Below are 14,843 nucleotides of genomic sequence, written 5' to 3'. Positions count from 1 at the left end.
ATGTAGTGCTTTTATCCAAGGTGCTTTACATGTGTGCATTACATTCACCCTAATCTGAGTTCCCAGAATTTCTTTTTTTCGCCACTAGGGGGGCACATTCACCCATACACACACACATGGAAGAGGAAGCCATGCAAGACACCGCCAACCTGCTCATTGGGAGCAACTTGGGGTTCAGAGTCTTGCTCAAGGACTCTTCCACACAAACTCTGGGGGAGCCCGGGATCCCTCAGGAACCCTGTGTTCAAATGACGGTTTCTCTACCCCTGAGCCACTGCCGCCCCTACAGGCTGTTTCTATTAGCTTGAAATCCCCACTGATGATGTCACTGGTAGGTGGGTTTCTGAATTTTCTGCTATCTTATACAATGAGAATTAGTAAAGACCATGTATAAGATAAGGTTGAAACATGCTCCTTTACCTGTTAGTGCCTTAATTGGAGTGGCCTGTGAGAATTATGATGGTATCCCTACCCTCCTTTAAAACCTCTCTGACAAGTCACTTTTTTAATATATATATATATATATATATATATATATATATATATATATATATATATATATATATGAGGTAAAACAGTGTCATGTACAGAAGAGAAAGGGAGAGATAGAGGAGATTTGATTAATTGCCCAATCATCTTAACCTGACTTTCGCCAGATGGTTTGCATGCATGCAGCATTGCGTATGCCTGCATAACGCAATGCATAAGCAATGCTGCCACCATCTGGCGAAAGTCAGGTAACAATCATCTCAGTATTGTATCATAATTTTGAGTTGGTCTTTTACCCTAGCAGTGAATATAACCATGAATAAAGTGTAACACCACTACTGCACGTGTGAATAAAGTGAAAAACCACTACTGTGTGTGTGTGTGTGTGTGTGTGTGTGTGTGTGTGTGTGTGTGTGTGTGTGTGTGTGTGTGTGTGTGTGTGTGTGTGTGTGTGTGTGTGTGTGTGTGTGTGTGTGTGTGTGTGTGTGTGTTTTCCCAACTTCTGTTCATATCTGGGTGTTATTGTAATGATGACAAAAGTGTTTCTATTAAATGCAATTACCACCATCTGTCTGCGACTCTGCAGACTAAAAATAGGCCTTCTGTTCTTCAGTTACAGTTCAGTGACAGTTGTGATATAGCTATTTAAACAGTTCTGTCACATGCTCCTATAAGTGCATGGTGGCAGAAATAACATCTTATCTGTAGTAAATATGGCATCGCTTTTTATTTGATTCTATACTGATCACAATGGTGAATTAATCATAAAAATGTGATTTAGAATGACACCTTGCATCATGAAGTAGGCCTACTGCCTGAGAAGTGTGATACAGTTGATTGGATAATGAAATGTTTAGTTTACTGTAGCTTGAGAACAAAATTAAGTTATCTGTCCAAACTGTTCCAGCAGTTTTCATCATTATAGTCAGATCAAAGTTGGATCAAATCCATCATGCTGCATAAACTGAAGTGTGTTTACTGGGGTCAGAAAACCTTCTATTTATAGCAAAATGGATAGCAAAACGAGATTATAGTTTAATGTATTGTGTCGCCAGGTATGTCTTCTAAGAGGATTGTGAGTATTGTTGTAAATTTAATATAGTTTAACATGTTTTAGAAGGAAAAATATGGAGGAAACACTGTTCTCTGACTGTGGAAGGGTGATGTTTTAAGCCTATCACTTAAAAACTAGATCGCAGTTTTCTTCTCAGATATATTTGTGACAAAAAGGCACATGTGTGCTAACTGTTCAGCTCTTTGTTGCATCAAATAATACACACTGTAGTTTGTTATATCTAGTTTTAATCGAGGAGAAAACACAAATGGCACATAAAGCCACCTAGACAAGAGGGGCTGTGTGTGTGTTGTCTCTACATGGTTCTCATGTGGGGTTTAAGTCCAGCCCCTTCAAAGCGTTCAACACCAGTTTGACATACTTTACTTTAGAGAAGGAAGGATAAACTACTGAAAAGAGAACAATGGCAGAAGTCGCACCAGCTCCAGCCCCGGCCAAGGCCGCCAAGAAGAAAGCAGCTCCCCGACCCAAGAAGACCGGCCCCAGCGTCGCTGAGCTGGTCGTCAAGGCCGTGTCCGCCTCCAAGGAGCGGAGCGGTGTTTCTCTGGCTGCCGTCAAGAAAGCTCTAGCTGCCGGCGGCTACGATGTGGAGAAGAACAAGGCCCGCGTCAAGATCGCCATCAAGAGCTTGGTCGCTAAAGGCACTCTGGTCCAGCTCAAAGGCACCGGCGCGTCTGGCTCTTTCAAGATGAACAAGAAGGCAGAGGCGGTGAAGGCGAAGAAGCCTGCTGCTAAGAAGGCAGTTAAAGCAAAGAAGCCCGCTGCCGCCAAGAAACCCGCAGCGGCTAAGAAGCCCAAGAAGGCGGCAGCAAAGAAGCCCGCAGCCGCCAAGAAATCGCCCAAGAAAGCCAAGAAGCCCGCCGCCAAGAAAGTAGCAGCTAAAAGCCCCAAGAAGGCCACCAAGAGCCCCAAGAAAGTGGCGAAGAAGCCCGCAGCAGCCAAGAAAGCTCCAGCAAAGAAGGTTGCCAAACCCAAGGCAGCAAAGAAGGCTGCCCCTAAAAAGAAGTAAACCATCTGTTCCATCTTTATTCCCCACAAAAGGCTCTTTTTCCCACAAAAGGCTCTTTTAAGAGCCAAACACTTTATTTTATAAGAGTATCCTCACTTTTATATGCTGGAATAATAACCAGTTTGTCTGTGTGTTACTGGTCTAATGCCACTCACAAATAATTGATGACACAACTGAGTCTAGACATAAATGCATTTATGACAAAGTTAATAAACAGACGCAGCCTAACTTCCTAAATTTTGAATATGGCCATTTCTCTCACTAGCTATAGAGCTTGCAAACCCAAACCCACCCACCTCCCCTATGACCTAATGTTAATCCATAAATCACTATTAGATTTGCCAGTGTGTGTTGGTTCAAATTCAACATTGATATTGAATAGGCTATACTACCATTGTTATTGTTCAGAATCATATACATTATTATAGATAGTAGCCTAACCCTGGTCCACCTCACATAATCGAGACAAGAATTCCGTATTAATACTATATATATATTATATTATTTATGAATTATTATAACTTTATTTAGGTTATGTCTGTGACAATACGCACGTTTAAACTTGAGAGTCGAAAGAAATGCTATGGCCCAGATATTAGGCATGTATTCAGTAACACCACGAACAAGGGGGAGGTGCCGGGAGGTGCGTGTGTGGGGTGGGGGAGGGGGTATGGCAGTCTGCCTGTCCTCCCTTACGTCCTCAGAACACACATAAAAAGGCATGGCTCAAACTCTGGAATCATTCACTTCTGAATCTTCAGCTCAACTGAAGCTACAAAATGAGTGGGCGTGGAAAAGGCGGAAAGGGACTGGGAAAAGGAGGCGCCAAGCGTCATCGCAAAGTTCTTCGTGATAACATCCAGGGAATCACCAAGCCCGCTATCCGCCGTCTGGCTCGCCGTGGCGGTGTGAAGCGTATCTCCGGTCTGATCTACGAGGAGACTCGCGGTGTCCTCAAGGTTTTCCTGGAGAATGTGATCCGTGACGCCGTCACCTACACCGAGCACGCCAAGAGAAAGACTGTGACCGCCATGGATGTTGTCTATGCTCTGAAGAGACAGGGACGCACTCTGTACGGCTTCGGAGGTTGATAATGCTGACTTGATCTACCAACAACCCAAAGGCTCTTTTAAGAGCCGCCCACATTTTCTATACGGAGTTAGATTCCATATTGATTATTTAGTGAAGCGGTAGCAGACTATCTGTTTGCAATGGCCTTTATTATTAGATGAGCCATGACTCTTGAACAGCGATCAAGGTCTTAATGTCATCTCTGTCATATTATCTCATTATAATTGTGGGGGAACTATGGAGGCGTATTGTGGTTATCCTTAATAAATAACGTTCAATATCTGTATGCATGCCATTAATGGTAAAGAAGTCATAACTCAAATGTGTACACAATGACCCACTTATTTCATATGAATTACATGCAGCTTTATTATTATTCCCCCAAAGCATTCACCCCAGCTCAAATGAACATGATCAAATGCAGCCTACTTTATGTGGTACAAACTGACTCATAGAGAGATAATGACCCACTTATTTCATATGAAATTACCTAGCTTTTGTGTGTGTGTGTGTGTCACACACACACACACACACACACACACACACACACACACACACACACACACACACACACACACACACACACACACACACACACACACACACACACACACACACACAGTGTGTGTGTGTGTGTGTGTGTGTGTGTGTGTGTGTGTGTGTTATAACTGGTTTAAAATTGGAGCGTGGCATGATATAGGCTACATAATAATTCCAATTCAAATATAGATTCACCCTACATGTTTATTATACTTGTCTATTTTAGAGGGAAAACATTGTGCAGAAACAAAGAACAGTGTACCTCCCTCTGAGAGTCACATAGGCAGTGGGCCATCCAATCAAATGCTGGGATTTCGCACAATACATTTGCATGGGCCTGCTATAAATACTGGTGCAACGCCACATTCAGTCACTTCTATCTTCAATCCTTTGAGAGAGAACCATGCCTGAAGTTACCAAACCAGCGCCCAAGAAGGGCTCCAAGAAAGCCGTCAGCAAGACCGCCGCCAAGGGCGGCAAGAAGCGCAGAAAGTCCAGGAAGGAGAGCTACGCCATCTACGTGTACAAGGTTCTGAAGCAGGTCCACCCTGACACCGGTATCTCCTCTAAAGCCATGGGCATCATGAACTCCTTCGTCAACGACATCTTTGAGCGCATCGCCGGTGAAGCCTCTCGTCTGGCTCACTACAACAAGCGCTCCACCATCTCATCCAGGGAGATTCAGACCGCCGTCCGCCTGCTGCTCCCCGGTGAGCTGGCCAAGCACGCCGTGTCTGAGGGCACCAAGGCTGTCACCAAGTACACCAGCTCCAAGTAAACTGTTCTGTCTGCTCTAAACACAACGGTCCTTTTAAGGACCACCAATCTTTTCAAGAAAAGAAATTGTCCTTGTATTTAATGTCAACAGCTTTAACACAAATGACTGCAAATGCAGAGATTATTGAGCCTTTAAATGCAGTACCTGCTTAAAATGTAGACCACAACTATTTTGGATAAATTAATCTGTCCAGTATTATAGCTTTATCTAACGGCTGCGTTTTGTTCGTATATGCTACATAACTGAGTTTGTCTTGCCTCTGTACTTACACTGCCATGCACTTTGTTTAATTTGTTCGAAATGCTCATTAATTCATTCATATGCAACACTTTGAAATGTAAATGAAGCAAACAGCCTTTTAATTGTTTATCTCAAATTGTCCTATGTGTCACCACAATTTAATGAGTGCGACCAAAAACGAATATGGGGGTGGTGGTGGGGTGCTGCTGCTTTGCTTTTTTTTTTTTTTTTTTAAATAGACTTTATTGAAAATTTGCAGTTTTACAAGCATTTTAAGCATTTACATTCATAAATCAGAAATAGGCATGTCAAGTCAAAACATAAGAAAAACATTATAAGTGCAGCAAATATTTGTAAGGGCATTACTTTTTTTTTTTTTTTTTTTTTTTTTTTTTTATCTAAAGGCCAAAATAGGCCTTTAGATAGAACCCACATAATATATAAAAGACAAAAGTACAAATATAATAAATATAATTCAAAATTACAAGGTCAAAAAGTGCCATGGCTTCATGATATTTTGTTTCGAGTCCAAAGTTCTTTGTCTCCTTAGTTCAGTGATTATTTGCCTAAAAACCACCTCTCCAGAGATGGCCTCTTGCTTAATTGTCATAGCACAGCGAGTGTTCCACAGTTTATTAACGACAGTGCATACCACAGACCAAAAGAAGCTCTGGTCCATGGTCGAAAGTTTCTCTTCAAAGACACCGTACATAACTGCGTTATAGCTTATCTTTACTGTAAAACCAATACGGACCATTTCCCCCCACACATACTGTGACCTGGGACAATCAACCAGCAGGTGCTCTATTGTTTCATCCTCATTGCAATACACAAAAGGGCATTTAACTGTTTTTACAAAACAACTCCATTTAACAACCGCCCTAACGGCTAGTCGTCTTACAGTAACAAGCCACATGACGTCTCTCTTTTTTTCAGACAAGTTTTTAATCCAAATATTTTTTAAACACACCTGCTTCTGATTGTCGTCCAGATTTCTGTAGGGGAAAACGCCACCGTACAGATCATCGCATATAACACCATATATTTGCTTGCTTGACATTTCAGACCAATCAATATTCAGATGAGCAGAATTGCACAAAAGATCTCCATACATAATTTTAAAATAAGGAAGCTTTATTGGCATGAGCAAACATACGTTTACATTGCCAAAGCAAGTGTAAAAAATATAAATAAATATGAAAATGTTGAACATATTTACAGTTGGAGGGGCTACAGCATTGTATAAACAGAGCTACTTGATGTTGCATTGTGGCATTTTATACAGGGTATAGATATTGTTTTCTCAATACAATTTAGATAGTATAGGAAAATAAATAAAACAAATACTCATATCATATATCATATATCATATATCGAAAAGATTGGCAATATTACTGTAAACTGCTGTGACCAAAAACGAATAGGGGAGTGGGGGTGGTGGGGTGCTGCTGCTTTGCCTGTCCTCCCTTACGTCCGCAGATTCAGAGGAACCTCCTTCTTTGGGGAGGAAACCAAAGTTTTTAAACAGGGGGCAGGGCTCTGGGAGGAACCATATGACGTCGATGATGCTGATTGGAGGGGAGCACAAACTCACTCACCCCGCGCTCTCATCCTTTGTTGTGATTGGTGGGGCGCACCCAGACACTACTTTCCTTTCTTTAGTCGAAGATATAAAATCTCTCGCGCGCCTCTTAACCCGCACATTTCTTCAAGCTTCTGCTCTAGTAATATAACTTAAAAATGTCAGGGAGAGGTAAGACCGGCGGAAAGGCCAGGGCGAAGGCCAAGACCCGCTCATCCCGTGCTGGGCTCCAGTTCCCCGTGGGTCGTGTCCACAGGCTGCTGCGTAAAGGCAACTATGGCCAGCGTGTCGGTGCCGGCGCTCCCGTCTATCTGGCGGCTGTGCTCGAGTACCTCACCGCTGAGATCCTGGAGTTGGCTGGAAACGCTGCCAGGGACAACAAGAAGACTCGTATCATCCCCCGTCACCTCCAGCTGGCCGTTCGCAACGACGAGGAGCTCAACAAGCTGCTGGGTGGAGTGACCATCGCTCAGGGCGGTGTTCTGCCCAACATCCAGGCTGTTCTGCTGCCCAAGAAGACCGAGAAAGCCGCCAAGAAATAAACCACCTTCATTCGTTTGACAAACCCCACAAAGGTTCTTTTAAGAGCCACCCACTGTTTCAATTTAAAGATTAATTCTATTCCCAAAATGTGCTTATTTTATGTAAGCTCGTTTTTCATGAGTATAGTCATGTTTAAGCAGCGTGCTGATACTTACTTCAAATAAGTATAAAGATAAGATGCCTTCTCTCAGTCAAAAACACATAACAGCATTAGGCCTACGAGATTGTATTCATTGACTGTTTATAAGCATAATACATTGTCCATGATATATTTGGACATTTTAATTGTACAAGTGTAAATGATTTAAGACGAGATATGCGTGCATCTTATACAAAATCTTGCCACTGAAGTAGAAATGTTTATTTCTTGTCATATCTCATATGACACACAAAGCATAATCAGTTTGCTGGAAAGTGGAAACTAGTATTCCATTGTGTTAGCAGCTGCAGTGTGAAGTGAGTATTAGTGTTCCCCGCCAATCGGTAGCAAGTGACTTATGGTAACTCCCTAAAGAAGGAGGTTCCTGACCACTGACCAATCAGAGAATGACGGCGTCTCGCAGACACTGATAAACCGCGGCAGTTTGCACTGTATCTGCACTCTACAGTTACTCAACGTTGTCAGAAGAAGCCATGGCAAGAACTAAGCAGACAGCTCGTAAATCCACCGGAGGCAAAGCGCCCAGGAAGCAGCTCGCCACCAAGGCAGCTCGTAAGAGCGCGCCGGCAACCGGTGGAGTGAAGAAGCCTCACCGTTACCGCCCTGGTACAGTGGCTCTGAGGGAGATCCGTCGCTACCAGAAATCCACCGAGCTGCTGATCCGCAAGCTGCCCTTCCAGCGCCTGGTGAGGGAGATCGCCCAGGACTTCAAGACCGACCTGCGCTTCCAGAGCTCCGCCGTCATGGCTCTGCAGGAGTCAGCCGAGGCTTATCTGGTTGGTCTGTTCGAGGACACCAACCTGTGCGCCATCCACGCCAAGAGGGTGACCATCATGCCCAAAGACATCCAGCTGGCCCGTCGTATCCGTGGAGAACGTGCTTAAACCAATTTGTCATTGTCAGAACCTCAAAACGGCTCTTTTAAGAGCCACCAAATACATTATTTGAAGAGACAATTTCCTCCAAACGGACTAGGCACTAAAATAAGGCAATGATGATATAATCCAATATGACAAAAAGTAAATTGCAACACCTCCAATAGCAACATAATTAAACAAGTCACATCTGGAGAAACTACACAGACGTCACGTACCTAATTTCATACATAAAGAAGGCTACTTTTTGTTCTATGTAGTAAATGTGTTAATGCTGGACACATGACTGAGACAGTAGGCCTATAGTAAATTAATAAAATAGAAGGTTGGCTTGGCAAACATTTCATGGACAACCGTTAGATTTAGGCTACCACACAACACAAGCCCGGGAAGCTGAGAACAAAAGCAGTTTTAAAAAAAGGGAAGGGTGGGGGACGGGTTGGGATTTTCTAAAGCACCGTTTCCCAAACACTGGGTCGGGACCCATTCCTGGGTCACGGACGAATCTATGCGTCACAACCTAGTAAAACTATATGAAATATGTATAGTTTTACTTTTAGAAATTAAAAACAAATATGAATTTGACAAATGTTCAAACAAACAAACACATCTAAGAAATTCCATAAATACACAGTAGTAATAATAATAATGATAATAAAGAAGTAGTGAAAATAGACGATCTACAAGCTCTTAAGACGGCGAGAAGCAACGCATTGTGAGCTTGCAGATCTGCTAGTTTGGGTCCTGGGTGAATTAATATAATTTGGGTCAAGGGCTAAAACGTTTGGTATAGCCTACTGTTCTAACTAAATAAAACAGGTTATATGTGTCAACAATTCCTACTTGGTGTGGAGTAAAATATATGCACGAGGCATGTCTTAGCATGTAGGCATAGAGACTAAATAACATGATGGACCATGGCCAGACTTGAGTCAGCTTAGGTGGTTCGGGCATCTAGTACGGATGCCCCCCGAGCGCCTTCCTAGGAAGGTCCTCGATGCACGTCCCACTGGGAGGAGACCCCGTGGCAGACCTAAGACCAGATGGAAGGATTATATCTCCAGACTGGCCTGGGAACGCCTTGGTATACCCCCAGAGGGAGTGGAGGAAGTTGCGCAGGATAAGGAAATCTGGAAGTCTCAGTTGGAGCTGTTACCCCCGCGACCCGATTCCGGATAAGCGGTTGAAGATGGATGGATGGATGGATGAGTAAAAGCTTATTTAATGTCTCTCAATGACCATGTCCACTTTCAGAGTTTAACTAAGGCCTGACTTTATTATGTTGACTTTGAGTATCACTCTGCTGTTATGGAGCCATAGATACTGAATGATTATACTCTGCTTTATTTTTCAGATCGTGAAAATAAAATGTAATTTCACTATTATACCACTAGAGGCCACAGCCTGCTTATGGAAAACCTTGGCTTGCACATAATGCATTCAAATCACATAGTAGTTTGTGAAGGAGAAAAGCATTTACTCATATTAGTCTAGATTTGAGACATTCTCTCCTAAATGATGTCCTCTACCTAATAGAGTTGTTGAATGAAACAACTTTTGGGTAACTAGATGACATGATTATTATTCCTATAGTAGTTACCAAAATGTAATTTGCCGACCGAAGCTTGCAGGTTACCATGAGAAATGTCACAGTTTACCACGTGTAGACTTGTGTGTACACATGTTTTACACTACAGTCTATGGGACGGTTCCCTTTACACATCACTGTGACATCACAGGTGATATCACATGTGACATTGCCTATGAAAAGTCCATACTATTCCCCAGAATCCCTTTTATGCCCATATATGAAGATCCCTGAGGTCGCATGTCGCCCTGAGGCGTCAGTAATAATAATATAAGTGGGTAGGACGAGATCCTTTTGAAGAACCAAGTAAGTATTGAATTGAATTAAATTATGCCTTTTAAAATAAAGGGTGTAGACCCATTCAAACCCGCACATCCACTTTGAGAAGCCACTGATGATAGACATGTTGATTAAATTGACACCAAAACATTTAAATGTGTGTGATTGTGAATGATTCAGAGCTTGAGGTGGGTATAAGTATCACTATCCTTGCCAATATTTGAGAAACATCTAAGCAATACCGGAATTCTTCCTCACTGTCGTCAATGATTGTCCACATGATTTCATCTACTGATGTGTTATCTTACCCAATGTGTTTGTTGTTGTCTTGTTTTTTTTCTCTATCTCTATTTTGTGCAGTTTCTGTTTTTATTTCTGTATTATTATTGAACGTTTAGTCTGTTTAATTAATGACCGTTGGAAAGGATCCCAAATAATCCTGCAGGCTTATTCATCTCCTTGCACAGTATTGTGTTGCCTTGATGTGTTCTACTTTTTTTATAACTTTGTGCTAATAAAACTAAACGCCATACCTGACAAGAAAAGTGCACACAGGACAGTGGCAGAGGCCGGGATTGTTACACACAGTGTGTGACATGCAGAGATCACCTATGTTTGTACATTGTTGACACAATCTATAGGCCTACCCGAAAAAGGGAGCTAGGCCATGTTGAACAAATCTAGATCTACACATCTAAATCTAAACTTAAATAAGCCAATTTGTGATCAGCATGCAAATGGTTTGAATCCCCTCAGTCACTCAGACATTCACGCCATGGCTACACAGAGCTGGATATTTATGAAGCTAGAATTCTTTTTGTGCTGTTGGGGCTTGCAGCCACATGAAGCTGGATATTTCAGCTGCGAAGCTGGATATTTTTGAAACCGGATAAATAAGTGGAGAGATTGAAAAATATCCGATTCACTGGATCCGTGTAGACAGGGAACCCGGATATCTCTGAAGACTTTACTGTGTGCGTGCTTGTTAGACCTAGATATCTTTGTTGTGTGGACCTAGATATTTTTGTATGTGGATATCTGAAAAACCGGGATATATGAAATATCCAGCTCCGTGTAGCCATGGCCTCAGCTCCACAGTGGGGAGGTGAGGGTGTTGAACTCATCAAGATGATTCACACCAAAACCAGCAGATACTATTCATAGTCCTGGAATGAGGCACTTCTGTACAAAGCAAGAGTAAGCATTTTGGTGTAAAACGTGTGTGTGTGTGTGTGTGTGTGTGTGTGTGTGTGTGTGTCTGTGTGTGCGTGCGTGCGTGTGTGTGTGTTCCCCCGCAGACCCTGGCTCCCTAGAGAAAACAGACTTTACACCAGCCTCCATAAGTCACATTACAAATTACACATTATTTGATCTTACCGGCATTTAGGATTTTTGTTTTTGTTTTTTGTGTGCGTGTGCGTGTGTGTGCACACGGTGCACACGTGTGCTTGTGTATATGTCCGATGCTAATCTCACCAACCACAGTGTTTCCTTTCTATTACACTTTGTCTCTAACTACACTTGTAACATCAAACAATTAAGGCGGATTTAGCCAATATCAATATACTGTAGGACTATAACAAAACAACATTATGTTGTCTGTTGAAAAAAAAAAAAACATAATTAATGTTTCACTAACCACTCAAACCAGGTCGTGGGGTCCCCTTGGGGGAAGCCAAAGTGCAGGGGCTTATTTTTGGAATGAGATGGTCCAAAATCCTAACTCCCACATTCAGTAGGCCTACAATACTTGATTGAATACGTTATTAGCCAGAAATGTAAAACAGCACATGATACAGTTTGACAATAAAGCTAAAAGTACCACACGAAAAAGTCCTCTGGACTTGTTTCCATTGTGGTCATATGCATTGTATAATAACATTATTAAACAAAATAAAATCAGATCAGATCTATAACCTCACGTACAGCACATTACATTGTGAAGCTTTGTGAGCTTGTAAATGGGCTATTCCATGAATGTACAACATATGAGAGGTCATGGTCGACATAACAACACATAAGTGTGGATGTGTGCTGTGCTGTGATGTGTGTGTGTGTGTGTGTGTGTGTGTGTGTGTGTGTGTGTGTGTGTGTGTGTGTGTGTGTGTGTGTGTGTGTGTGTGTGTGTGTGTGTGTGTGTGTGCGCGTGTGTGTGTGTGTGTGTGTGTGTGTGTGTGTGTGTGTGTGTGTACACACTTATACATATATATGATATACTGTGTATATCAAATACCAAATCTACAAAGTCACAACACATCACACACAGTGTGACCTATTTTTGTACATATTTTAACAAAATGTAGGCCTATGTAATCTGGCCATTAGAGAGAGGCCATATTGAAAGTGGTTAATGTGTCATGTAAATGTCTTCCACACCTATTACAGGTTCAACTGGTATGGTATAACTGGGTGGGGCGTGCATTTCCAACTGGCATTGTTCCTGAGTTGCATCGTTACAGAGTAGGACAATGCTCCCTGCTGGGACACTGGATATTCATAGTCCTGGTACGAGCCACTTCTGTACAAAGCTATCAATCATTCTTTAAGAATGTGTTTTGTAGTAAATCTAATCAGCATGTCTATCAGTGGCTTCTCAAAGTGAAGGTTGGGGGTTGAGGGGGTCTCCAGCATGAGAAAAAAAGAAGAAAAAAGTTCATAATGTATTCAAATAATTCTAATCAAATTTATGTTTGTAAAACATATTGTAACGTTTAGCAGACTGAGTGAGGCAGTTCGCTCCAACCAGGACGCGAACCCCAGCCCCCCACTCAGCAGACGAGGAAGCAACCCGCTGCCCCAAGAAGGCTAGCCCGCTTGGCGGAGCGAGTTACGGCCTGATCTCTTGCAGGGTCGTTACACTATCTTGTCTTAACATATTGTCATGTACAGAATAGAGTTGGTCTTTTACCCTAGCAGTGAATATAACCATGAATAAAGTGTAACACCACTACTGCATGTGTGTGTGTGTGTGTGTGTGTGTGTGTGTGTGTGTGTGTGTGTGTGTGTGTGTGTTTATATCTGGGTGTTATTGTAATGATGACAAAATGTGTTTCTGTTAAATGCAATTACCACCATGTGTCTGTGACTCTGCGGACTAAAATTAGGCCTTCTGTTGTTCAGTTACAGTTAGGTGACAGTTGTGATATAGCAATTTAAACAGTTCTGTCACATGCCCCTATAAGTGCACGGTGGCAGAAATAACATCTTATCTGTAGTAAATATGGCATCACTTTTTATTTGATTCTATACTGATCACAATGGTGAAAAATGTGATTTAGAATGACACCTTGCATCATGAAGTAGGCCTACTGCCTGAGAAGTGTGATACAGTTGATTGGATAATTAAATGTTTAGTTTACTGTAGCTTGAGAACAAAATTAAGTTATCTGTCCGAACTGTTCCAGCAGTTTTCATCATTATAGTCAGATCAAAGTTGGATCAAATCCATCATGCTGCATACACTGAAGTGTGTTTACTGGGGTCAGAAAACCTTCTATTTATCGCAAAATGGATTGCAAAACAAGAGTATAGTTTAATGTATTGTGTCGCCAGGTATGTCTTCTAAGAGGATTGTGAGTATTGTTCTAAATTTAATATAGTTTAACATGTTTTAGAAGGAAGAATATGGAGGAAACACTGTTCTCTGACTGTGGAAGGGTGATGTTTTAAGCCTATCACTTAAAAACTAGATCGCAGTTTTCTTCTCAGATATATTTGTGACAAAAAGGCACATGTGTGCTAACTGTTCAGCTCTTTGTTGCATTAAATAATACGCACTGTCGTTTGTTATATATTGTTTTAATCGAGGAGAAAACACAAATGGCACATTAAGCCACCTAGACAAGAGGGGCTGTGTGTGTGTTGTCTCTACATGGTTCTCATGTGGTGTTTAAGTCCAGCCCACTCAGGGCGCTCAATACCAGTCTGACAGACTTTATTTTAGGGAAGGAAGGATAAACTACTGAAAAGAACAATGGCAGAAGTCGCACCAGCTCCAGCCCCGGCCAAGGCCGCCAAGAAGAAGGCAGCTCCCCGCCCCAAGAAGACCGGCCCCAGCGTTGCTGAGCTGGTCGACTCAAGGCCGTGTCCGCCTCCAAGGAGCGGAGCGGTGTGTCTCTGGCTGCCGTCAAGAAAGCTCTGGCTGCCGGCGGCTACGATGTGGAGAAGAACAAGGCCCGCGTCAAGATCGCCGTCAAGAGCCTGGTCGCTAAAGGCACCCTGGTCCAGCTCAAAGGCACCGGCGCGTCTGGCTCTTTCAAGATGAACAAGAAGGCAGAGGCGGTGAAGGCGAAGAAGCCTGCTGCTAAGAAGGCAGTTAAAGCAAAGAAGCCCGCTGCCGCCAAGAAACCCGCAGCGGCTAAGAAGCCCAAGAAGGCGGCAGCAAAGAAGCCCGCAGCCGCAAAGAAATCACCCAAGAAAGCCAAGAAGCCCGCCGCCAAGAAAGTAGCCGCTAAAAGCCCCAAGAAGGCCGCCAAGAGCCCCAAGAAAGTGGCGAAGAAGCCCGCAGCAGCCAAGAAGGCTCCAGCAAAGAAGGTTGCCAAACCCAAGGCAGCAAAGAAGGCAGCCCCCAAAAAGAAGTAAATCATCTGTTCCATCTCGACCCACAAAAGGCTC

At 42.8% G+C, this 14,843-nt stretch overlaps 5 protein-coding genes across 5 annotated transcripts; all 5 read left to right on the top strand.

Moving 5' to 3' along the window:
* Window positions 1–1,967: 1,967 nt before the first annotated feature.
* On the top strand, window positions 1,968–14,810 carry LOC308284288 (histone H1-like; the record flags this gene model as incomplete). The annotated part of the gene is made up of 2 exons (XM_080724866.1): window positions 1,968–2,480; window positions 14,676–14,810. 2 exons carry the CDS (start codon window positions 1,968–1,970, stop codon window positions 14,808–14,810), a joined length of 648 nt encoding a protein of 215 aa, XP_080580992.1.
* On the top strand, window positions 3,353–3,664 carry LOC308284306 (histone H4; the record flags this gene model as incomplete). Its single annotated transcript, XM_080724883.1, has 1 exon — window positions 3,353–3,664. One exon carries the CDS (start codon window positions 3,353–3,355, stop codon window positions 3,662–3,664), a length of 312 nt encoding a protein of 103 aa, XP_080581009.1.
* On the top strand, window positions 4,588–4,962 carry LOC308284302 (histone H2B-like; the record flags this gene model as incomplete). Its single annotated transcript, XM_080724879.1, has 1 exon — window positions 4,588–4,962. One exon carries the CDS (start codon window positions 4,588–4,590, stop codon window positions 4,960–4,962), a length of 375 nt encoding a protein of 124 aa, XP_080581005.1.
* LOC308284297 (histone H2A-like) lies at window positions 6,943–7,326 on the top strand (the record flags this gene model as incomplete). The annotated part of the gene is made up of 1 exon (XM_080724874.1): window positions 6,943–7,326. The coding sequence occupies one exon, from the start codon at window positions 6,943–6,945 to the stop codon at window positions 7,324–7,326; it is 384 nt and encodes a 127-aa protein (XP_080581000.1).
* LOC308284294 (histone H3.2) lies at window positions 7,961–8,371 on the top strand (the record flags this gene model as incomplete). Its single annotated transcript, XM_080724871.1, has 1 exon — window positions 7,961–8,371. One exon carries the CDS (start codon window positions 7,961–7,963, stop codon window positions 8,369–8,371), a length of 411 nt encoding a protein of 136 aa, XP_080580997.1.
* Window positions 14,811–14,843: the final 33 nt, after the last annotated feature.

Source organism: Nannobrachium achirus (genome assembly GCF_963921795.1).
Source record: "Nannobrachium achirus genome assembly, chromosome: 4".
In the NCBI taxonomy this organism is placed as follows: domain Eukaryota; kingdom Metazoa; phylum Chordata; class Actinopteri; order Myctophiformes; family Myctophidae; genus Nannobrachium; species Nannobrachium achirus.
Note: the sequence above shows the minus strand (reverse complement) of the source record. Positions and strands in the feature narration are given on the sequence as shown.